The sequence below is a fragment of the Lucilia cuprina genome, chromosome 2 (genome assembly GCF_022045245.1).
Source record: "Lucilia cuprina isolate Lc7/37 chromosome 2, ASM2204524v1, whole genome shotgun sequence".
In the NCBI taxonomy this organism is placed as follows: Eukaryota; Metazoa; Arthropoda; class Insecta; order Diptera; family Calliphoridae; genus Lucilia; species Lucilia cuprina.
In genome coordinates this window covers 3,757,170-3,781,030 of record NC_060950.1, presented here as the reverse complement: position 1 = coordinate 3,781,030, position 23,861 = coordinate 3,757,170, and the positions used below count along the sequence as shown (strand labels likewise).

The window sequence follows — 23,861 nt, the reverse complement described above, 5'->3', positions numbered from 1 at the left end:
TTAAATTGCAGTATTTTTCAAATAGAAAAAAATACTCTGTAATAATAATTCGAATTTTTTTAAATACAATAAAGAAATTCTGAAATTATATAGAAAATTTATAAAATATATATGTGAAATTCAACAATAATTCCGATTTTTTATAAAAATATACGAAAACTCTTCTTTAAAAAGAGATATTTTTCTAAATCTTAAATAATTTACAATAACAAAAATTATTCCATGCCCAGAGCAAATGCTGGTTTATTGGCGGTTTTTAGGTAATAAATCCCCTCGGCTGTTTTAGGTACACGATCACCCATTAATATTTTAGTGCCAGTACAATTTTCACCTTTAATATCAAAGAGAGAAGTACAAGGGGTGGCATAAAAACCCTTTTCACTATTAATCGATTCGGCATAGTATTCATATGATCTACCATGACTGCAACCAGCTAAAATTTGTTATTAAAATGTAAATTTCTTTTAAAGATTTGAAATTGTTAAAGAATTTTGAACTTACTAAAGATTTGACTTAATTCAGTGCAACCGGGTTGAGGAGGATGACCGCCATTAGGATAGAAATCGACATGACCTATGGGATTTTTAAAACCCAAAAAGCCAGCACAACTGTGTATAACATCAACAAATTCGGCATCAGTTCGATCTAAATGATTTTCAGGACCAATACAGTCCTCAAAAGCAGGACGAGCGGGATCCAAACCTTTGGGAAATAGTATTTTTTATTTAAAAAGAATTTTCTTTTTAAAAATATTTACTTTACTTACCAGTAATTCTTCCTACACGATATTTAGTATAAGAACCAGCATAGCCCATAATATGTGAACCCAAACTATGACCTATAAGATGAATACGCATAGGATCGGCACCTTTCTCCTCCACTAGTAAATCAATAAGTTTAGCCACAGCTCTACCAACTTGCACCGTATAACGGGCAGGTCTTAAATAATAAATATTATCTGCCTGATCTCTCCAATTTATAGCTAAAATTGTTTGGAATATTTCAAATATATATATTTTTTTTTAAACTGTCACTACATTTGCTAATCTTACCAAAAACATTAATATGACCCTTTTGCATGTAGGCCCCTCTAATAGATTGTATAGAATTACTTTGTGTGCTTGATTTCCAGCCGTGTACTAAAATTTTCGTATCCAATTTAGGATTAAATTTCTCTGCCATTTCCTCCCAACTGTCACGTTTTACACGTAAATGAGTAAAAACTTCATTGTCTTCCAAGGGCACGGTATTTATTACTGGGGTATCAGGATTGGAGCTAATATAAAAAATAAAATTATTTATTATATCCATTTACAGCTTTATATGTATGTATTTTTCCTACCCGCCATAATATTCAAATTGTACTAGTTTTGGTACTTTATTGCGATTATCTTCGGGCGGTGGTTCCACTAAATAGGCGACCTGTGGTTTACCATCTCCATCGGGCATATACATCCAAGTATCATTATAATCTTCCTCATTTAATTCCACTTGTGCTCGTATACCCACTTTTATTAGAATATGTACATACATATATGCAAAAGAATTAGAAATAATTTTATTTGAAATTTATTTCAAAAGTATTTAAAAATAATTTAATTTTTAATTACACAGCTGCATGACTGGTTTTACAAAATTTAATATTGTGGAAACTCCTCCTATTAGCCATTGGATCAATACAAATGTTGAAGATAATTCGTTGCGACAAGGACTGAAGATATTGCACAGACAGTGAGCTGAGGTTATGCCAGCCATATTTATTTTTAAATAATTTAATTTTTTTAAGTTTTATTTTAGTTTGAACTTTCTAAAAATGGATTTCAATGTGTCGCGATATCTAGTTAAAGAGATATATTCTAATTTATGCCGATTTTTATTTAATTTTGAATAGTTAAGCTTTCAACAAAGAATAGACCGATCAGTAAACGGCGCCGCAAAACGATTTGTATATATATGTATACTAAGTATATTCGGGTATTTACGTATATATGTGGATTCTGAATAAAACTCGACAATGAGTAAAAAATCGAAAAAAGTCGGAAAAAGTCGAAAGAAGTCGAAAACAAATCGGAAAAAGTCGAAAAAAGACGAAAATAGTCGGAAAAATTCGAAAATAGTCGAAAAATGTCGAAAATTCGAAAAACGTCGAAAAAATCGGAAAAAGTCGAAAATAGTCGGAAAAAGTCCAAAAAAGTCGAAAATAGTCGGAAAGTCGAAAAGTCGACTATTTATAAAATATTAAAAGTCGAAAAATCGACTTTTAATTAAATGAAAAAAGTCGAAAAATCTACTTTTAACTAAATGCAAAAAAGTCGAAAGTCGAAAAGTCGACTATTCATAAAATGCAAAACGTCGAAAAGTCGACTTTTCATAAAAAGCAAAAAGTCGACTTTTCGTTTCAACTATAGAACCCTAGTGTGTTCTCACTTATAACTAAGGTTTAATTGGCCAATTACACTCAGTTAAACTAAGATATTAAGTAACTGTACTGATTACTGAAAAACACAAAACATATATTAAACCAGGTTTAACCAAAGAATTAAGATTATCTTTATCAGAAAAACCCGCCTAAACAACTTTCGAAGATTAATTTTAATTTAATCCCTTATTTTTCACCTAAAGATTGGCCCTAAATATATTTTAAAACTTCAAAACTTTTAAAATTTGTTCATTTATTTTTAAAACCTTGATTAAAAATTGCACTTTTTCAAGTCAAAACAATTATTCAAAATCTCTTAATTACAAATCCTAGTTTAGTTAACCAAACTCATTAACATTTTATACTTTTTGTGCAATAATTATTAAAATTAAATTATTATATTTATTAAATTTCACAAAAATCACTTTATCTCTATATGAAATTAACTTTATTTTCACTACTTTCTTTTTAAATAAATTGTACTTCTTGCTTTAGTGAATGTCTTTAGAAGAATGTTCTGTAAAATGTTAAATTATGGCGAAACCACTTAAAACAAAACATTTTCATTCTTTTCTCACAAACTACAAATACTTTTTTTATGATTGGATTATTAAGTCCTTTTTTGCAATAACTCAATGAGAACATATTTATATGAAACTGGTTTTTTGTTTTAACAAAGATGATTAATTATTCAATTAGTGGTATTTAATGATTAATGACTGCTACAATATTAATTTAATTGACAGGTACATTAAGGTTTTAAACTTAATGTAAATTAAAAATTGGGTCAATATTGTAACTGGAAAATTTATGATAAGGGATTATGTACGTATGCATAAATCTAAATAAACAATTCAAATTAAAATAATTTATTTATTAGTCACTCTCATGTTAAATATTGAAACTAATTTGATCCTGGTTTTTATAAAATAATACTTTAATACCAAAACATACCGTTTAAAACAATGTCCATTAGCAGCAGTTGTAAAATATATTTGACTATTTTACACATTTTTAATATATTTAAGATTTTGATTTGACTTAATGTTAAATTATATTTATTTTCTTAATTTATTACCGTACCGTCTTCAACTTCTATTGTCAATTTTAATTTAAACACTAACTTTAATTTCAAAAAAGTGAATTCTTTTCTATTTAAAAAAAATGTAATTGCTTTCGAACCCAACCAATGCACTTATCAATAAACTTGAAGAATTTGTTACAATACTCACGGTAGGGTGCAAAATCGTATTTTACAATGTTGATAACAACAGAACTGTTAACGAACGAACCTACCACTGTGAAATAGGCTAAGAAAATTTTTACTATTACGACATTGAATTTAAAAAAAAAAGATTAAAACCCTTGTTGAAACTTAAATACACTGAAAAAAATCCATGCCTAATATATACGAAAAATGTTCTACATTGTACGAATCGTTCGTTGTTTCGCACCACGAAATTATTTCGTAAAATATACGAAATTGTATTTTAGTATAATGCAAAATATTCTTTAAAAAATTAATTTACATAAATTGAAAAAAGGAAATTTTGAATAAATATGGTAAAATTTACGAAATTTTAATTTATTCAAACGTTTTTGTTCATTTTAAAATAAATTTTCTAATTTTAGTTCAAAATTATTCTCCACACGAATTTTAAATTTTTTTTAATGAAAATAATTCAAGAATAATATTATACTTTTTCTTAAAATTTATAAAAATGTTTTAGTTTTATTTAATCATAATATAATTAATATCATTATGTTTAATTTCGCTAAAATTTAAGAAAAAAAAAATATTATGAAAGGTTTCGTATTTTCGTAAAAATAGAAAAGGGTTTTACTAAATAATATTTCGCATTTATTCTATTTATCTCGATTTGAGAAACTATAATTTTAACGTGGACTTTTGGACCACATAAGGGATTTTATAAACGAAGGTGTCTTCCAGGCTTTTATATACTATTGATTTAAATTTTATAATAAACAATTTTTATATATTTTTAGGGAATAGAATTAAAAAAAATTGCGAAATTGAAAAAAATGTGAGTGACTGAGTGTTCTTTCCTAAGGAAAATCTTCTAGTTGATACAGCTGTTGCATATTTGAAAATCCTTGGCCAATTAAGGAGGAGAGATCAATTGCCGTGTCAAAACATAGATTGACAGCTTTGATACAAAAATTATTTTAACCAAAAAAAAAATAATAATAATAAATTATAAAAAAAAAAATTGCAAAATATGCAAAAATTCCTTTGAATTTACGAAAGAATTTTCGTACTTTAGTAAAATTAGAAAGGAATTTGATAAAATAATATTCAGTATTATAAACGAAATTTAAGTTAATATTATAAAATACATTTTGCAAATGTTGCAAAACATACAAACATAAATTTAAAAGTGAAAAATAAAAAATCAGGTGATGACGAAAATACTAAATACATATAACTTCGAAAAGTCGAATTCAAACTTATAAGGGACGAAGAATAGGGGAAATTTCTAGTGATTTATATTTCAAAATAGGGTTCTATAATTGAAACGGAAAGTCGACTTTTTGCATTTTATAAAAATTTGATTTTTTGACTTTTTTCATTTAATTAAAAGTCGACTTTTAGACTATAAGTATTTTATAAATAGTCGACTTTTCAACTTTTCGATTTTTTCGACTTTTTGACTATTTTCAACATCTTTCGACTTTTTTCGACTATTTTTTGAATTTTTCGAGTTCTTCTGACTATTTTAGAGTATTTGACTTTTTTCACTTTTTTAAAATTTTTTTTGTTATTACAATTTTCGAGTTTTCGACTTTTTCCGACTTTTTTCGACTTATCGACCTTTTTCGACTTTTATTAACAAAGTCGACTTTTCGACTTTTATCGATAGTCGACATTTTTCGACTTTCAGACTTTTCGACTTTTTTCGATAGTCAAGTTATCGACTTTTCTGGAACAAAATAGTTGACTTCGAATTTTTTCGACAAAAAGTCGATTGTTTGATTATTCCGTCGATTTATAGACACCGATTTCAAAATGGGTACTTTTTTCGACTTAAACCATAGATTGATGAAATGAGTCAAAATGCTTCTGGTAACATTGAAAAACACTAAAAAATTATGCTTGGTCAAAAAAACTAAATTCAAAATAAGCCGCCAACGGCGCCTGCTCGACTAGCCGGCTAACAGCCGCCGTTGGCTTGTATCGTTTGTAAACAAACGTTACTGCCTATTGAAATCAACTCTGATAGTTTAAGCATCATTTTACTTCCATTTTAGACATCTGTGCATAAACAAGCAGCTATTATTTGTGCAAGAAAAAAGTGCGTCATTCTAAAAGGGAATTTTGTGAAATAAAATATTATTATTCTGAATATTTATACAAAACCAACGTTTTGAAAACAATTTAATTACTTTAAATTGAGTGATTAATTAAATAGCAACATGTCAGGCACATCTCAAAAATACAGAAATTTCGTAGCAGAACCTATGAGTGATAAACCTGTCACGGATCTGGCTGGCATAGGAGAAACTTTAGGTGGACGTTTAATAGAAGCTGGTTTCGATAAAGTAAGTTCTAGTATAATCATTAGAATATTTAATTAACACAACTTGCCAATTCCATATAAAACACAATTGAGGAAATGTGTAGTTGCTATTTGTTTGTATATGGTAATTGAATGCTGTACCAATGTGTTAGTGTGTGTTTTTGATCTTGACAAATGATGAAAAATTTTTGTCAATGACTCTAAAACTGTACATAATATTTGAATCTAACCGTGTTTTTCTCGTCTTATTGCAGGCTTATACAGTGCTGGGTCAATATTTAGTCTTAAAAAAAGACGAAGAACTTTTTAAGGAATGGATGAAAGATACCTGTAATGCTAGTTCCAAACAAGCTTCTGATTGCTATAATTGTCTCAACGATTGGTGTGAAGAATTCTTGTAAATAATTTTAAGTTTTTTTATTTATTCCATATTTTTGGAGAAAAAAAATTAATATAATTTCAATTTAAATGTTGCAATTAACAACCCATTTTTATTACTGTGCGTTATTTCATGTAATTAACATAGAAAACTTGTAATTTATAATTATTTAAGATTTTATTAATAAAGCAAAAAAAAAAGAAATAATACTTTGTGTTTGAATTTTATTATACTTTATCAATTACATCCATTGAACAAATATTTATTTCTACTGTTCAATAACGAATTTAATACATTATGTTTCTCTACATTCATTAATAGTCTATATACGTATTTCACAATATGTGAAATATATACACTTCTGAGTTTTGTTTGCTAGGAAAGTAATATGTGTATAGGGTACCTATATTTTTTATAAACTATTCTACCATCATATTGTTATATTATGGTCCCATAACAATATATTATAAAAAAATCACGATTTGATAATATTACTAAACAATATAAAGTTATCAAAGTCCATGAAGCAATGTCCTATTGCCCAAAATTATTAAAATATTTTCTAGTTTGTATATGAAATGTATGGATTAATTGTGTACTAGTTTTGAATATTTCCGCTTCATATTTTTGAGAGTAAATGTTTGAATGCACTTTTTTACTATTTTTTTACTTTAAATCAATCGCTTCTGAAATTTTTTAATTAATTCGCATTTTGTGTTTGGACAAAATAATCGGAAACAATTTTGAAATAATCGCTGTTAATCTATAAAAAATGTTGAAAACGAACCGAATTATTCCAAACCTCACTTTATTTACGTATTTAAGTTTCCAATTCTAATAGGAGTGTGTGTATAAAAATATATAAAAAAATAATAAACATACAAAATTTTCGAGAAATAGAAAAAAGTTTTCTTGCAATTTTGGTTGAAAAATTTTGTATTCATGTTCTCTCTCTTATAAGATTTTTCTTAAATCGTATTTTATATTGAGCGATTTTTTTTACAAATATATCTACTATGTCTTGGCAAAAAAATTGGTTGAACTTTATGTGCGATAAAGAATATTGAAGCTAATCTTCTATAAGTCTCTTTAAATTAGACGACACCTGTTTCGTATTATTACAATTTTTGCTTTGGAGTTTAACAACTGTAAATATTTGTAAAAGATCTCGACGACAAATCAACTTATATGACTCAAACCGTAAGGTTTTGATTATGTTAGTAAAAACCCTCGCACCACATGTATATACGTGAGTTAATCAAATTGAATTGTCGCCATGTCGCTTATCGTGTGATTTGACGTGCCGGTAACTAAAATTCGATGTAGTTGTATTACCGTTGGTAAAAAATATTGCCATATTAGTTTAATTTGTATTATTTTTTGATAAGGTTTATTTTAAAAAATTGTCCTTTTGTAATATAATACTAAATTATACAACTGTGGTATGTCAAACCCATTCATTTATTCGTGTGTGTGTGTGAAATGAAGAAAATTTTTCTGCTCTCGGGTAAAGAAATTTTTTAAACATTTTTTTTGTTAAATTTTACAAAGAAAAAGTAAAAAAATTAATAAATAAACAACAAACAAACGTAAAGAAGAAACTGTAATATGAAATAAATAAAAAAATTGTGTAAAAAATTATTTGTATAAATCAGACAAAATTTGCAACATAAAAAAAACTTAAAAAGAAAGAAAATTTTGTGTGAGTGAATGTGTGTGTCAGCAGAATAAAAAAAAGTGAAGAGAAGTACGACGACGTAGACAAGAAAGAACAAGCAAGAATTAGACAAAAAGAAATTGATGTGAACGGTGAAATTGAGATATAAATAAAACATGAAAATAACAATAATTAAGGGCGATATAATTCTAAAATAATTTATTACTTAATTGAATTAAAATATAAATTTTGTTTTTTCTTATTTTTGTTTGTGATTTATTTTTTCTGGGTATATGTATTAAGTATGGCAACACTTTAAATGTGAGAAAAATATTAATTGACAAAAGAAACAAAAAAAGCATTGCCATTTGTCTACAAAAGAAGAAAGAAGAGAGAGAAAAAACGTAATATGTACAAGAAAATTAAATTAAGCTAAATTTTGTTGAAAAAAAAGTGCAAAATAGTGTATAATTAACAAAATGTGTTTTATAATAATAATAGAATTAAAAACATATAAAAATATGCATAAATTCTATTAAAAAAAGTTAAGAACTTAAAAAATATTTTGACTTTTTTCAATTTCTCTTTTGTTCTTAAAAGAATATTTTTCTACGGCTGGCTATTATCATTCGATGAAAATAAATATTAGTAATAGTTGTATAGATTAATAATATTCGAATTTGTTAAGTTATAAGAATAAGTGTTTGTTAGTGCAAATCTAAGTGAAAGCTTTTTTAAATATTTGCAAATTTTTAATTTATATTTTCAAGTTAGATGAGGAGCGTATAAAAATGGGTAATGATAGTATGTATGTGTGTGTGTATGAATATGTGCATGGGTAGTGGATGGATGAGTGTAGGTTTTGTGTGACAAGTTTAAATGCAAGATCTGCCTGACTGCCTGCGGTGACATCGTTTGATGATAGTTGCTTTTTAAAGCAAGTAAAATGGACAAGATTTCCAAAAGAAAAAGTAGTTGTGTGTTGTATATAAAAAATACCAGTTAATGGATGAATAATTAAAATTAAATTTTCAACAAATTTGTTTTTCCATTAATCGAAATAAATATAATACAGACAACTTTAAAATGACAAAACAAAATCCTTTTTATTTTCAGCAGGACCAAAAATACATAATTAATACATTCTATAAATAATTGTTGTAACAACACTAATAAAATAAAAATAAAAAAATCCTATTTTTCAAGTGTCATTCAAAATAAAACCACAACAGTAAAAATTAAAAATAAAAAACTTAGCAACTTAACAAGCAATAATTGCATGTAACAAAAATAAACAAAAAAGAAATACATAAATAACACCAATTAAAAATAGTTATAAAAATAAAATAAAACAAACAACAAAAATAATTTTGAGTGTTAAAAAAGAAAAATAAATATACAGACATATTTTTTATTTGTTGTCAAATTTACAAAAAGGAAGAAAAGTCATCCGTTCTCTTTAAATAGAAAAAAGTAAATCAAGAAATAAAAAATACAAATAAATAAATTACACAAATGGGTACCAATTCAGGAGCCACGACTGGCATTAATAATAAACCGGTTGGCGGTGGCACAGGTGCCGGAGGCGGCGGTGTCATTGGCACTGGCTTAAGTGGTTCTGTGGGGCTTGGCGGTAGTGGCGGCGGTGGTGGTGGCATTGGTAACTCAGCTAATAACAGTTTAGGTCCCAATTCTGGCCTTGGTTTAGTTGGTGGTAACAATGTCTCCAACACCGGTGGACTAGGTGGAGTCGGTTCTACCGGCAATACGGATGATGGAAATGGTGGCACATCAATTGCCAATAATCAACAAGCTACGCCACAATACACAATACCCGGCATTTTACATTTTATACAACATGAGTGGTCACGTTTCGAACTTGAGCGTTCTCAGTGGGATGTAGACCGTGCTGAATTACAGGTGAGAACAAAAAATATCGATTAAGAAAACAAGTTAAATTAAATCAAAGTTATTTTAAACACGACATGAGTTCGTTTCATTTTTTTATTTTGAAAATTTCTTTTGGTTGAGTTCTTTCATTAGGATGTTCAATTTAATTATATTTACTTCATTGACTTGCTATGATAGAGACAGAGTCTATGTGTTATTATACATATATGTATATGTATGTGTATATAATTACATGTGCATTATTAAAAATAATAATTGACATCATCATACTTTATCTAACAATTAAAACGAAAGGCAGCTAGAAACAATTTTTACTAATCCTATACATAACTAAAGGTTAAAGATTAAAAAAGGATACTAAAGAAAGAGGTAAAACAATAGGAATATACCTGTAAATAAGCCGTTTTCCTATTACCATTCGAACAATTTCATTATCATTAGTACTTTAGACAAAGTTAACTAAATCAATATAAAAAAACATTTCTAAATTTTTTAAATGTTAAAGTAAAACAAAAAGAATATGACATTTAAGGTGCGACTGGAATATTCCGTAAAAAGAACTAAAGTACTTACTAATGCTATTTTTAAGCTACATTTATAGAGGTTTCCCTAGCCCTTAACAAAATGAATATTGTCACGCGACATATGTATGTATGTATGTATGTATGTATGTATGTATGTATGTATGTATGTATGTATGTATGTACGTATATGTTATTTACTACGAGTATGTGTACTACAAACAAGTGTGAAAATTTCATTTCCAATGTTTTCTAAAAAGAATGGTATGTCATCAACAAAGCACGTTACTGCAAAAACGCTTCCTAAATATGTCGCACATTTACTAAAAGACTTGAATAAATTAAAAAATATAGTGTCGAGTAAAATGGCCTTAAAATTTGATGGCTTTTTACCATTCGGTTTTGATGTAGTTACATCTTGCTATGTAACTTACATAATCTACCATTTCTTAAATAACTTTTAAACAAATTGAGGGATTTGAAAATGAACCTTAATTTTAATAGTAATTATTGAAATGTTTTTCATTTGGACTTAAACTAAACTTTTTACTTTTAGTTCTTACGTTTACAACAAAAAGTCTCTAGAAAATAATAAACATTTTAAAAATAGATACAATTTTATGAAAGACTACGGGCCTGTTCCACTAAATGCGAACTAGTTTTATATTGGAAACAACAAATAAATTTGAAAAATTGCAGCAGAAGTTTGTATAAAAATGAATTTTGAGTTATATCATTCTTCTAGTAAATGATGTTATAGTTATGCTTTTTGGCATTTAAATTTTAGAATGAATTAAATAAATCCAATTTTTTCTTTAAATAATAATTAAATTTTTAATGAATTTTTATTATGGGTAATATTTTTATTTAATTGATTTTACTTTGTTTTTGAATCATTATTAAACAAACATATTGTTGTTGTACGTGTAGCATTTTGGCAATTACAAGTGAAACTTGTAAGTTAGTTTCTAATGATGTTTTTTTTAATTTATTTATTTTTTCGTTTCGAGTTATTGGAAGTTTTTTCTTTTAAACGTTAGTATAACACCGATTCCAATAGAAATTTTAATCTTTATCTGATTTATAAAATATGGCTTATTTACAGGTATTATTGTATAATAATAGTCCTTTTTAAAGCACATTTACATTCATAGACCAATATGATAAAAGCTTTATTATAAAATAAATAATTTTGTTTTGCTCTAATGAATATTATTAGTTTTGTAAATGGTGTAAGGCAAAATTACGTTTTTTTCTGTAATTTTTCAAAACTTTGGAGAAATTTAAAAAATGTTTAGTAACATTAATGGTGAGCAGCACAAACAGAAATCCCAACATATGAAAAACTAGTTCCATATGCATGAAAATGGAAAATATGTATAAAACATAAAGTAATCATAATGTTAGTAATTGAATTATATTATTATAAAACTATTTATAGCTCAATTTAAATAAAATACTTTCAAATACTGTTAAGAAAACATAACAGCATACTGCAATATATATTTATATACAAAAAAAACACACAAAAGAAATCATTTAATATTTGTAGCTATATATAGCTAGAAAATTATGTGAAAACTATAAGAAAAATATGTATAATACAATATATTCTCTACACATGCACATTCCTCATCAAAAAAACAACAAAACAACAAGTTTGAAATTTTTGTTTACATTTCCTTAAAAAAATTATAACAATTTATTTAAACAAAACACTATAAAAGTTGTAGCAAACTACCGTCCGTGACAATGAGCACACTTCCATAAACAGGCGATAACAAATAGTTGCAACACAACAACATCACCATCATCGCCCAACAGCAGCAGCACAGCATGCAAGAAAAAGAAACCTAGACCATGCCACCAAACAATCAAGTACTACTACTTACTAACTGGCTTAACAAAATAATGAATGAATGTATGAAAAAAAATCAACAAATAATATACAAACATTGACAATAGAATGAGTAATAATACATTAACATGATGTGTATATAATTGTACATATATATTTTGTACTTTTTATGTTTAGATCTTATCTATTTAAATAAATAAATTGTGAATTAAATATTAATATTTCACAAATTAAATGAAAATTTCCAATTAGCAGCAACACAAATATTTTAGTTAAAAATCTAAAAAAAAAAATTGACGAAGAAAAAACATGCAAATAAATTGAAAATAACATTTCATCTAGATTGATTGGGTGGGCGTTTATAATGATGTGTTAAATTTTAAAAAATTTCTTTTGTTTTTTATTTACAATCAAATTTGTATTTTGTAATTATATTTTGAATTGTTAACATGTATTGTACATTGTTAATAACTAGCAAATCCTATTTGTAGCTTAATGCTGCTGCTGGTTGAGCGAAGCTTATTGCATGTATTCCAAGCGTGCTTTGAATTGATTTTATTTGCTAACGTATAAGTATAAATTTATTATTTTAATTATTTATGTTGATGCAATGCTAATGGGGGAGCTATTTTACAATTTACACCAAATTGATTGGATAATTAAAAACGCAAAAAAAACAGCTAAAAACATAAAAAATCTTATTTTTCCAAATAGATCAACTAAAAAATATGTTTATACATATTAGGTTTTATCCCTAAAACAAAAAATTGATTAACATTTTATTTAAATTTTAATTTAATCAAAGTAATTAACTAAATTTTGTATTTTAATTTCTCTTCACAGGCTCGCATTGCCATGTTGCTGGGTGAACGTAAATGTTTGGAAAGTCTTAAATCGGATTTGACACGTCGCATTAAGATGTTAGAATATGCTTTAAGACAGGAACGTGCTAAATTTTATCGCTTAAAATATGGCACGGATCCACCACAATTAAATGAATTGAAACCATCGGCTGATGACTCATCGCTGGGTGGGGAGGTAGCACCCGACTCCGAAGTTCCCTATAGTTCAGTATCAAATACCACTTGGCGCCAGGGTAGACAAATGTTACGTCAATATCTAGCTGAAATCGGTTATACCGATAATATAATTGATGTGCGCTCAAATCGTGTACGTTCGATTTTGGGTTTAAATAATAATGCAGAACAAGAGGAAAATGTCAGTCCTAATATCAATGGGAATGAAAACAATAAAAGAGCCTCAGAGTCAGAAGGTATGTTGTCGTTAATAACACACATTTGCCTCTAAACCGTATGACTTTAATTATTATTTGTATTCAATTCTTTCAAAAGGTCGCCGTACACCTGCAAAAAAGGTTCAGCAAACAAACGATGCGATCATTTTAGATACTGAGGCTGCTGTAATGGCAAATTTTGAATTTTTAGGACCCACAGAAATGTCAGATGATGATGAAATTTCCGATGATTTGGAAATGGTAACTGGCGATAATGATGAAACTGACATTAAAACACAAAAACGCATAAAATCTGGCAAAGATATGCTCAGTGAAGGTAAATGAGTGTAATTTTTATACGATCCATTTAAATTTCTCATTATTATTTTGCTCCTAACTTTCCTGCTTTATCAATTCAACTATTACTTAATCCGTGTTTATCTTGCCAACTTTGGTTTTTAATTATTATTATTTTATATTTATCAGGTCGGCAATAGCCCTAATACGCCAAGTACCTTTTATATTATATAAGCAAATGTTTTAATATTTATTATTGTTGCAACATAAAATGTATTCATTTTCATTTAAATACTTTTCTTCATTTAATATTTCCTCTTTATCCTGTAGAAAGTTCTTCTATTAACTTCTATTCATTCTTAATTTGCTTAAAATAAAAAAAAATGAAAAAAATATGCAACATATATACATTACTGTATACTATTATTATGTTTTATACTATTTTATTTATTTTTTAATAATTTTATAAAAAGATCTGGGAGCCGAGTTGGGAGAGCAGCTGCTCAATGATATAAATCTTATAACAGAAGGTGCTTATTATGTTATTGATGTAGATTATGTTAAATCTTTTCTCTTACTTAAAAACAGCTTATGATTTAAATACAACTGCACTTTTTTCGTTCGATTAAAAACGTTAACAACGGCGTCTTCAGAATGGGGGAGAACAAAAATTATAAAATAAAATTGAAATTTTGTAATTGGTATCACACACTACTATTGTATTCCATAATGTTATATCTATCCCTAACTCTGTGCGTCGATGTTAAATAATACTTTTTATAACATAGGCTTTGTAGTTCACAAATTTAAATATATTTTATAATTTTGCACAATTTCTAATTAGCTTTTTTAAAACATTGGAATTTTTAAACTATCTTGGCTTTTTAGACAACTTTCGTTTTAATGACAATATAAATATTTAAGATATTGTTACTTTCTTTTTTTATTTGTTAATTTACATTCTAAACTAATGTTTGTGTTTTTAAATCTATTCCCAACTATTACTTCTTCTAAATGGAAAACAAAATAACATTTCAATTTGATAAAACAAATGATCATCCCAAATTGTAATCATTGATATCATGCAACCAATCAAAACTACCTTAATTTCCCTTGACCTGCCTCATCAAGGATATTCATCATCGAATGTTGAACAAACCAATAATACTGTTAATACAGCCGCTTCGGCTGCTGCACGTCGTAATCTCATAACAGCTGTTACCGCCGGTGGCGATGAAGATGTCGATGCCTCTTTGGGCTTGGGAGAGTTGGCACAATTGACTGTCAACAATGATTCTGAAGGATCGTACGATTCGAATGCAAAAGATGGCACTGCCGGCGGAGCTGGTTATCGCAAGACATGGAATGCCAAATACACACTACGCTCTCATTTCGATGGAGTGCGTTCATTGATTTTCCACCCAGAAGAGCCGGTGCTTATAACAGCCTCAGAGGATCACACGTTAAAACTGTGGAATCTACAGAAAACTGTGCAAGCCAAAAAATCAGCTAGTCTCGATGTTGAGCCCTTGTACACATTCAGAGCTCACACTGGTCCCGTTCTATGCTTGGGCATGTCGACCACCGGAGACACTTGCTACTCGGGCGGTTTGGATGGCAATATTGAGTGTTGGCAGTTGCCATCTCCTAATATTGATCCTTATGATTGCTATGATCCCAGTGTTCATTCGGGAACTTTAGAAGGCCATACTGATGCTGTCTGGGGTCTTGCTACCATGCACAGTAACATTGTATCATGCTCAGCGGATGGAACGGTCAAACTTTGGTCACCCTACACCAAAGAACCATTGCTACGCACTTATACCGCCTCTGAGGCCGAAGGCGCCCCTTCGTCTGTTGATTTTGTGCGCAATGAGGTCGATCACATTGTGGTGGCCTACAACAGTGCCCACTGTATTATTTATGACACCGAGACCGGAAAGCAGATCATCAAGTTGGAAGCCGCTCAAGAGATGTCCGGCAATACGGGGAAATTCATAAACAAAGTGATCTCACATCCAACGTTGCCTATAACGATCACTGCTCACGAGGATCGACACATACGTTTTTGGGACAACACTTCGGGGACATTGGTACATTCGATGGTTGCTCATTTGGAACCGGTCACATCGCTGGCGGTCGATGCCCATGGTTTATACTTGTTATCGGGCTCTCACGATTGTTCAATACGCCTGTGGAATCTAGACAATAAGACGTGCGTGCAGGAAATCACAGCGCACCGCAAGAAGTTCGACGAGAGCATATTCGATGTCGCGTTTCATGCTACCAAACCCTACATAGCCAGCGCGGGTGCCGATGGCTTAGCAAAAGTCTTTGTCTAGATGGCAAATGCTACAAAAACAACAACGATTACGTAAGATAATAAATAATGAGTTGAGATTGTAATTGATACATAACGACAATTTCATAAAAATGTCGTTATTTTTGTTAGAGTAGAGAGGTTAGAAAAGGCAGCCATTAAAAAAAACAACAAAAACAAAAATATATTTATATTTAAAAAAATAAACAACAAAATATTTATTTATAACTCGACATGTAGTGGATGAAAGTAGAAAGGAACGACTTGAGAGAGGTATTTTCAAACGTTATTTTCTCTGATTGTTTGCAAAATCATTTAACTGCCAAAATCATTTAACAAATTTAACATTTATTTTATAACAACACCGATTAGACAAAACCAAATAACAAATCCTAACAGCTTTAACAAAATCCATTGAATTCTTAAAATTTATATCTTTTTCGCTTGGAAATACCTTTCACAGCAACTAGTTTAAACTTACGAACGAACGTCGACTTTTCGTTTATAATTAAATAAAAAAAAAATACATAATAAAACAAATTAAGAATCATTTAAAGAAACGTAGCTTATATTTGTCGAATCCCTCTCTATCACAATGATTGATAATGATGATGAAAATGATGAATGATAAAATGCATGATGAGCAAAGCAAGTAAATTTTAACATTTATTATATTATATGTTATACAAAAATAAAATTTAAAATAAAAATACATACATACATAATAAAAGAAAAAGAAAAACAAACAAAAAAAGAAAAATAATATAAATAAAAAAATTTAATTACTCCTGCATACATAAAAACAAAACACACATTACATTTACATACATACATATATAACTAAAAAATAATAAATATATTTAATTAAAACAATAAACAAAATAAACATAATTATAATACAAAATATATAAAAAAAAAACAAATGATTGTGCACATATGTCCCTTAAAACATTAGATCAATGACATGATAAATACAAAAAATTATGGGAATTCACAAATTTAAAAAATGTTTTAACATTTAGGCATTTCATCAAAAAAATAAAAAAAAAAAATATCAACCAACAAAATGACAATTATAAAAACTTAAAACACATATACAACTTAATAAAAAAACAACATTATTTAATACAACTACAAAAACAAAACATATATTTAAAATTTAATCTTAAAAAATTCAATATAAATTTAAAAACAAAATCTTATTTTTAGAATTTAAAACTTTTTAAAATCTGTACATTTTATTAAACTTTTAAAACAAGTTTTAATTTATTTTAATAAAAAGAAAACTTTATTTTGTTTAAGTTTAGAAGAAGTAAAAAACTTCTTTTTTTATTTTTTTAAATGCAAAAAGGTTTTTATAATTTAGGATGTTTAATACAAAAAGAAAATAGATTAATAGCCTGGAACATAACAACTATTTTACACTAATGGAAATTATATTACAAAATGAAAAGTAAAACTTTTTTGTTTGCTAAAATTCAAAATTAATTTTCTATCGCTAAAATTATTTATTAATTTAAATTCAAGTTTTTTTTTTGACAAAATATTTTAAATTGTAGACATAATAAAAATCAAACATAATTCTAATTTAAACTTTGGTTTCTTAAAAAGTAAATAAAATTAATTTTAATCATATTTTTAACAACTCTATAATTTATACTAAATAAAGTTTTCTTTTTGTTATAAACTTTAAAAAAAATTGTGTATTTTTTCGTATGCATTATTTTAATCAGTTTAGATTTTCATGGACATTTCTTTAATACAGCAACTACAATATAAAACGAACAAAACTTTAAAAAATTTCCATATTAATAAATAACTTTTTAAACATAGCAAATTACCTACAAACACACACAAACATTTCTAAAAACACTAAAACAAAAATAAAAAATATATATACATACATAAATAAAATAAATAAAAAACTAATTAAATAAAATATATTTGGGTAGAATTGAATGAACAAAAAAAAAACTAAATTGCACTATAATTAAACAATTATACATTTATATATATATAGTATAACGTTTATGATTTTTTTCATTGTTTCTTTCTTAAAACAAATATATAAGAAAGAATTCATTATGCATAACAATTTTCTTTTTAAATACATAAAATAAACATAAACTTGTTTAGTTTGGCAAAAAAAACAAAACACAACTTAATTATAAAAACAAGAATAAATAATAAAATTCTGTAAAAACCATATAGAACATCAGTTTAATAGTTGACCTTTTACTTTAAGTCTCAAAAGTAGTTTTTTATCTTAAAAAGCTTAAACAAAATCTTTAATTAAATATTTAGAAAAGTGAACATAAAAGTAGATTTTTTTCTATTTAAGTTATATAAATTTAAATAAGCTAGTTTTGAAAAGCAATAGATAATTTCACAAAAAGCTAATTAATTAATAAGGATTTTCATTTAAACGCTTAAGTTTCCAAATTGTGCAAGTGGTCAACATTATTCGATTTGTTTCATGAAACCCCTGTTCAAATTCTTTTACAATTGTCCAACACACAATCGATTTCGTATTGTTGTAGCGTAAGTATGTCATAAAAACTTTTCAAATCAAAATTTTTGAAACAAAAACAAATCAATTATAAAAAATTTACAACATATTAGGATACAACTGCACAACACCGATTGTGTATTGGACAAATATTTATTAACATTTAAAAACAATATTAAACGAAATCAAAAAACAATAAATAAATTATTTTAACAAAAAATTAAAAAAAAAATAATTTAAAATGTACCATATTAAACGGATTTATTAAATGCTCCAGTTGGCCTGTCTAAGTAGTCGCATAAACTTGTAGAAATCAATTTTCATACAATTCAATTGCGAGAATGAAAACATGCATAGGTTGCACAGTTTACGAAGGTTTTAAACGTTTAAATGATACACCCTTAATGGCCCCTATTCTGCATTTCAATTCGAATCGAAATTTTCTCCGTTTGGCAACTTTGGTATTCTGCATTTCGATTCGACTCTCCGCCACATAAACAACAACAAATGTTGGAATACCTTTTTTTGATCGTTGCGTAACAGAATAGGGGTGAATATTTCTATTTTTATTCGAAAATTTTTGAAATTTTAAAAAATTTCTCTTTTTATTTCATTTTTGAAAATGTTTTTTTATTTCTCTTTTTATACAATAAAAACTCTTTTTATAGCAAATTTCGTTTTTTAAAAGAAATTTTACAAAAATTCTCTTTTTAGTGGAAATTTTCGAAAATTTTTCATTTAATGGAAAACTTTTTTTATAACTTTATTTTTATAGAAAATTCTCAAAACTGTCTCTTTTAATGCAAAATAGGAATTTTGTTTAAAAATTCTATTTTATTTAGAAAATTTTTGAAAATTTTCTGTTTTTATAATAAATTTTTTAAAATTTTTCATTTTTATAGAAATTTTTAAAATGTTTTTCTTTTTTTTGTTTGGAAATTTTTCAAAATTTTCTGTTTTTAAAAGAAATTTTTTTAAATTTTCTCTTTTCATTGAAAATATTTTAAAATTTTCTGTTTTTATACAAAATTTTTAAAAATTGTTCCTTTTTATACGAAATTTAAAAAAAAAAAAAATTATACGAATATTTCGAAATTTAAAAAAAGAAATAGTTTTTAAAACTTTCTCTTTTACAGGAAATTATTTCAAATTTTTCTTTTATAGGAAACTTTACAAAATTTGTTCTGTTTCTATAGGAAAGTTTTTAAAAATTTCTTAATTTTAAGAAAATTAAAAAAAAAATGTACTGAATAGAAATTTTCACCTTATATAGAAAAATGTGTCTTTTTATAGAACATGCTCAAAAATGTATCTGTTTTTTTAGAAAATTATCAAAAATTAAATTATTTCACGAAAGTGTATTCAAAAATGTCTATTTTTCATTAGGAATTTCTAAAATTTTTTATTTTTAAAAATTTCTGAAATTTTGAGAAATTTGCTCTTTCTCTGCCCCTCCTGCTATAATGATTTTAATTTATTTTATTGCAATAATTCATTTTTTTATTGAAATTTTTTTGTTTTTATAGGATTTAAATTTAAATTTAAACAAAAATTATACGAATATTTCGAAATTTAAAAAAAGAAATAGTTTTTAAAACTTTCTCTTTTAAAAGAAATTATTTGAAATTTTCCTTTTATAGAAAACTTTCCAAAATTTGTCTTTCTGTTTCTATAGAAAAGTTTTGAAAATTTTCTTAATTTATATAAAAAGTTAAAAAGAAATGTATAGAAATGTTTACCTTATAAAGAAAAATGTGTGTTTTGTATTTTTAAAAAATTCTGAAATTTTGACAAATTTTCTCTTTCCCATTTAATTTCTGCCCCTACTGCTACAATGATTAAAATTTATTTTATTGCATTAATAAGACTTTAGTCATATTATAAATGAAAATTATTGAAAATAAAATTTATCATTTTAAGGACAACATTCATGCAGTGGAAACATATATTTATTTCACAAACAACTTTTGAAAACGTGTATAATCCAAATAAGAATCAAATAAGAAGATAATTTGGATAAATAATTTCAGTATAAGAACAAAAATAAAAAAAATAAAATTTTAGTTAGAGGTGTGAAATTATCTATTGTTATACTATGCTCCTGATAAGATTCCTTGTTCACATATTCATTTTAAAAATGCCTCAAACCCTTTCAAACCAGCTAAAAATAATTAATGCATAATATTTCTATTAGGTAAAACTATGCTGCAAAATTTTCATTGTGTATAAGGATTAAAACAATTAAAAAATATAACATTGAATTACAAATGGCTTGATATTATAAGGAAAAACAAATACTATTGACAAAATCATAAATATAATTTGCATTATTAAATTACTGTTACATTTTAATTTAAAGTTTTATTTAAAAAATATATATATTTTAAATTAAATATTTAAAATATTTTTTAATTGTAATATGCATGCAGTTAAAGCAAAAAAATAAATAAAAATACAACAAAATAATTAATTAGTACTTTTATATACGAATGTACATTTTATTATTTTCTAATTTAATTTATCAAAAATATAATTTAATTAAATAAACATAATATGTTTATTGCATAAACATACATATAAACATAATATTACAAATCTTAAGTTAAAAAATTTCATATACAAAATATTAATAATAATAAATGAAATAAAATAAAATAAAACTATATATAAAATCCCAAAAATGTATGTACACTCTTTTTTTTAATTTTCAAAAATATTTAGTTTTGAAAACATTATTATGTTCAACAAACTTATACAATATAAAGCAATTTAAAAAAATGCCTCTACTATAAATTTATGCATAAAATACTTTTTGGTAAACAGTTTTGCAAAAAAATTAAAACACAAAAAAGTAAAAAAAAACAAATACCAGCTTAAACTGAAAAATAAAAGAAACACCACTTTAAACATTTTTTTGTAGATACTATTAAAAGAAGAAGAAGAACCACAATTACATACCATTTGAAATATAAACAACAAACATAATTGAATAATATTGAGAATCCTTTTGATTTTTTTTATATATATACATATACATTTAATAAAATAAAAATTACAAAAAAAAAGAAAACGAAATAAAAACATAATATAGTAACTATAAGAATATTAGTAAAACCACACATTTAATAAATAAATTGATAAAACAAAAATGATGATAACTTCAACAAATTGAAATTGTAAGGAAAGTACATTATTATATACATACACTTAACCATGTTCATACTTACTTACTTACTTACGTACATGCATCAATATGTCTGTAAACGTTGATTACATACATGAAAAATATGTAAAATTTTCAAAAAAAATAATAATAAAATAAAAAAAGTAATAACCATCTAAACTAATACTAAGTAGTTACAAGAGAAAAAAGGTAATAAAAACCAAACATTTTCTAATGGAAAATAACTTTAAACCGATAAATAATAAACAAACCAAGAAAATAAAAAATAAAAAATAAATAAAAAATCCGATTTATGAAATAAACATTTTGAAACCAAAAAAAGTTGATATTATTATAAAAATTCAAGAGGAATATGTCGTTTCCAATTAGTGTTTTGCAAGTACATATATAAGTACTCTGGATTTCTTGTTCTATATCGAAAGATATAGAACTAAACAAGATTGCATTCATCCCAATTCTGCAATTCAATTTAAATCGAAATTTTTTCCTTTAAACAACGTTATATTCTGCATTTCGATTCGAAGCTTCGTCACTCTACAGACGGACATTGTTAAATCAACTCAGAAACTGATTCCGATTTAACAGATTAATGAAAAATGCTAGGCAATCATTTCAGAGCCTTATAGACAAATGCTTAGCAAACTTATTAACAATAATGATGTAATAGCTTCTATCCAAATATATTGAAACAAAATTCATATTACTATTTTAAAAATGTTTTATTTCACAAAAACGTTAATGCGATTAAGCGACTTAAATTTAAATAAATTTCATATACAAATCATTTGTACAGATAACAGCATATTTTCAAAAAAAAAAAAAGGTATAACCTTTTCCTATGGTTTAACTAAACCATGATTTCTTATTCATAGCATTAAATTTCGCAACATTCATTAATATTGAACTAACACACTGATCTTTGTCACGATTTTGTCCATAATAGTCGACAAATTCACCATCAGGATTTACCAAATACATAATAATTGTATGATCAACAATATAATCGTTATCTTGGTCACGAGGACCGGCCGAGAAATAAACTCTAAATGCTTTGCAAACTTTGCTTATTTGTTCCACAGTGCCGGTAAGACCCAACAATTTAGGTGAAAATTCTTTGACATATTTAGCCACAACTTCTTTGGTGTCACGTTCTGGATCAACTGTTATAAATATGGGCTGAACTTCCAGGTTTTGAGGGGATGCTTCTACAAATGTACATATAAATTCAAACAAATGAATAAGAAATTTATTTGCTAAAATGTATTGCAATTTTCCTACCAATTTCATCAACCACAGCAGCCATTTTTTCCAATTCATCGGGGCATATATCGGGACAGTGAGTGAAACCGAAATATATTAAAAGCCATTTGCCCAAAAAGTCTTCCGACTTTCTCAAGTTACCTTGGGCATCAATCAACTCCCAGCGTCCTCCTATGGCAGCCTTACCCAACTGACGTTTACGTTCCTTCAAAATGGCCTCCTCCTTTTCGTGTTTAACGTACAGCATAAAAGCTAAACCCACGGCTCCCAAACCACCTATGGCAGCAAAACTTTTCCAAGAAATCGGGCCTTTTCCCTTAACGGGATCTGTTGCGGCTAAACGACATTGTTGCACTGCCAAACTTTGTGTTTTATTAAATACTCCTGTGCGGCCAGTGAGATGGTTACGGCAATTTATGAAAAATCTTTGCAGGTTACGGGACATCTTATAGTTTAATTGAAAATTTTAAACTTTTTCCTTGTTAATCACAGAATTTACGTAAATGCGTTAAAAGTGACTAAAAACTTGTCCGGCTCAGAGATCTAATAATCGACTTTTGAACAATCAAATAATCGAAATTTTGCAATAACAATGTAACGTTGCCAGATAATGCTTTGTTCACACACTGAGAAAAAAATATTTTTGTTGGCAAGGTTGGTTACAGTAATTGCTGAAATATCTTTTCAGCTTCATTCTGTTAATTCATTACTTAAATTAACACGAACAGTTGATTTATGAATTATAATAAATTTACCCATTTCCTCTACATAGT

General features: G+C 26.5%; 4 protein-coding genes across 12 annotated transcripts; 2 read left to right on the top strand and 2 right to left on the bottom strand.

The window, feature by feature from the left end:
* Positions 1-119: 119 nt before the first annotated feature.
* Positions 120-3,522, bottom strand: LOC111680542 (pancreatic triacylglycerol lipase). 3 transcript variants are annotated; one of them, XM_046954762.1, is made up of 7 exons: positions 2,686-2,812; positions 1,611-1,837; positions 1,343-1,508; positions 1,053-1,276; positions 767-982; positions 502-702; positions 120-433 (listed from the first exon to the last, which is right to left on the bottom strand). In XM_046954762.1, the coding sequence occupies exons 2-7, from the start codon at positions 1,753-1,755 to the stop codon at positions 216-218; spliced, it is 1,170 nt and encodes a 389-aa protein (XP_046810718.1). In that variant the 5' UTR covers positions 1,756-1,837; positions 2,686-2,812; the 3' UTR covers positions 120-215. The 3 variants fall into 3 exon arrangements, with proteins under 3 accessions (XP_046810718.1, XP_023297974.2, XP_046810723.1); XM_023442206.2 differs by lacking the exons at positions 1,611-1,837; positions 2,686-2,812 and adding an exon at positions 3,374-3,522; XM_046954767.1 differs by lacking the exons at positions 1,611-1,837; positions 2,686-2,812 and adding an exon at positions 2,845-2,860.
* Positions 3,523-5,671: 2,149 nt separating this feature from the next.
* On the top strand, positions 5,672-6,421 carry LOC111680553 (barrier-to-autointegration factor). The gene is made up of 2 exons (XM_023442220.2): positions 5,672-5,980; positions 6,213-6,421. The coding sequence occupies exons 1-2, from the start codon at positions 5,855-5,857 to the stop codon at positions 6,357-6,359; spliced, it is 273 nt and encodes a 90-aa protein (XP_023297988.1). The 5' UTR covers positions 5,672-5,854; the 3' UTR covers positions 6,360-6,421.
* Positions 6,422-7,799: 1,378 nt separating this feature from the next.
* LOC111680535 (striatin) lies at positions 7,800-16,914 on the top strand. 7 transcript variants are annotated; one of them, XM_046949498.1, is made up of 6 exons: positions 7,800-7,844; positions 9,111-9,914; positions 13,128-13,557; positions 13,637-13,855; positions 14,289-14,345; positions 14,947-16,914. In XM_046949498.1, exons 2-6 carry the CDS (start codon positions 9,510-9,512, stop codon positions 16,155-16,157), a joined length of 2,322 nt encoding a protein of 773 aa, XP_046805454.1. In that variant the 5' UTR covers positions 7,800-7,844; positions 9,111-9,509; the 3' UTR covers positions 16,158-16,914. The 7 variants fall into 7 exon arrangements, with proteins under 7 accessions (XP_046805454.1, XP_023297962.2, XP_046805461.1 ...); XM_023442194.2 differs by having other exon boundaries at positions 7,829-7,844; positions 9,201-9,914; XM_046949505.1 differs by lacking the exon at positions 7,800-7,844 and adding an exon at positions 7,947-8,398 and having other exon boundaries at positions 14,995-16,914.
* A 5,612-nt stretch (positions 16,915-22,526) lies between these two features.
* LOC111680549 (protein SCO1 homolog, mitochondrial) lies at positions 22,527-23,648 on the bottom strand. The gene is made up of 2 exons (XM_023442212.2): positions 23,107-23,648; positions 22,527-23,033 (listed from the first exon to the last, which is right to left on the bottom strand). Exons 1-2 carry the CDS (start codon positions 23,531-23,533, stop codon positions 22,672-22,674), a joined length of 789 nt encoding a protein of 262 aa, XP_023297980.1. The 5' UTR covers positions 23,534-23,648; the 3' UTR covers positions 22,527-22,671.
* Between the last annotated feature and the right edge of the window lie 213 nt (positions 23,649-23,861).

Bases quoted from the DNA above. Each gene is read 5' to 3' on its own strand.
- LOC111680553 (XM_023442220.2), top strand. From the start codon at position 5,855: ATGTCAGGCACATCTCAAAAATACAGAAATTTCGTAGCAGAACCTATG. The intron at 5,981-6,212 runs GTAAGTTCTAGT...GTCTTATTGCAG, and splicing joins TAGAAGCTGGTTTCGATAAA to GCTTATACAGTGCTGGGTCA.
- LOC111680535 (XM_046949498.1), top strand. From the start codon at position 9,510: ATGGGTACCAATTCAGGAGCCACGACTGGCATTAATAATAAACCGGTT. The intron at 9,915-13,127 runs GTGAGAACAAAA...TTCTCTTCACAG, and splicing joins TAGACCGTGCTGAATTACAG to GCTCGCATTGCCATGTTGCT. The intron at 14,346-14,946 runs GTGCTTATTATG...TGCCTCATCAAG, and splicing joins TATAAATCTTATAACAGAAG to GATATTCATCATCGAATGTT.
- LOC111680549 (XM_023442212.2), bottom strand. From the start codon at position 23,533: ATGTCCCGTAACCTGCAAAGATTTTTCATAAATTGCCGTAACCATCTC. The intron at 23,034-23,106 runs GTAGGAAAATTG...GTACATTTGTAG, and splicing joins TGCTGTGGTTGATGAAATTG to AAGCATCCCCTCAAAACCTG.
- LOC111680542 (XM_046954762.1), bottom strand. From the start codon at position 1,755: ATGGCTGGCATAACCTCAGCTCACTGTCTGTGCAATATCTTCAGTCCT. The intron at 1,509-1,610 runs GTAATTAAAAAT...TTCTAATAAAAG, and splicing joins AAAACCAGTCATGCAGCTGT to TGGGTATACGAGCACAAGTG. The intron at 983-1,052 runs GTAAGATTAGCA...AAACAATTTTAG, and splicing joins GGGTCATATTAATGTTTTTG to CTATAAATTGGAGAGATCAG.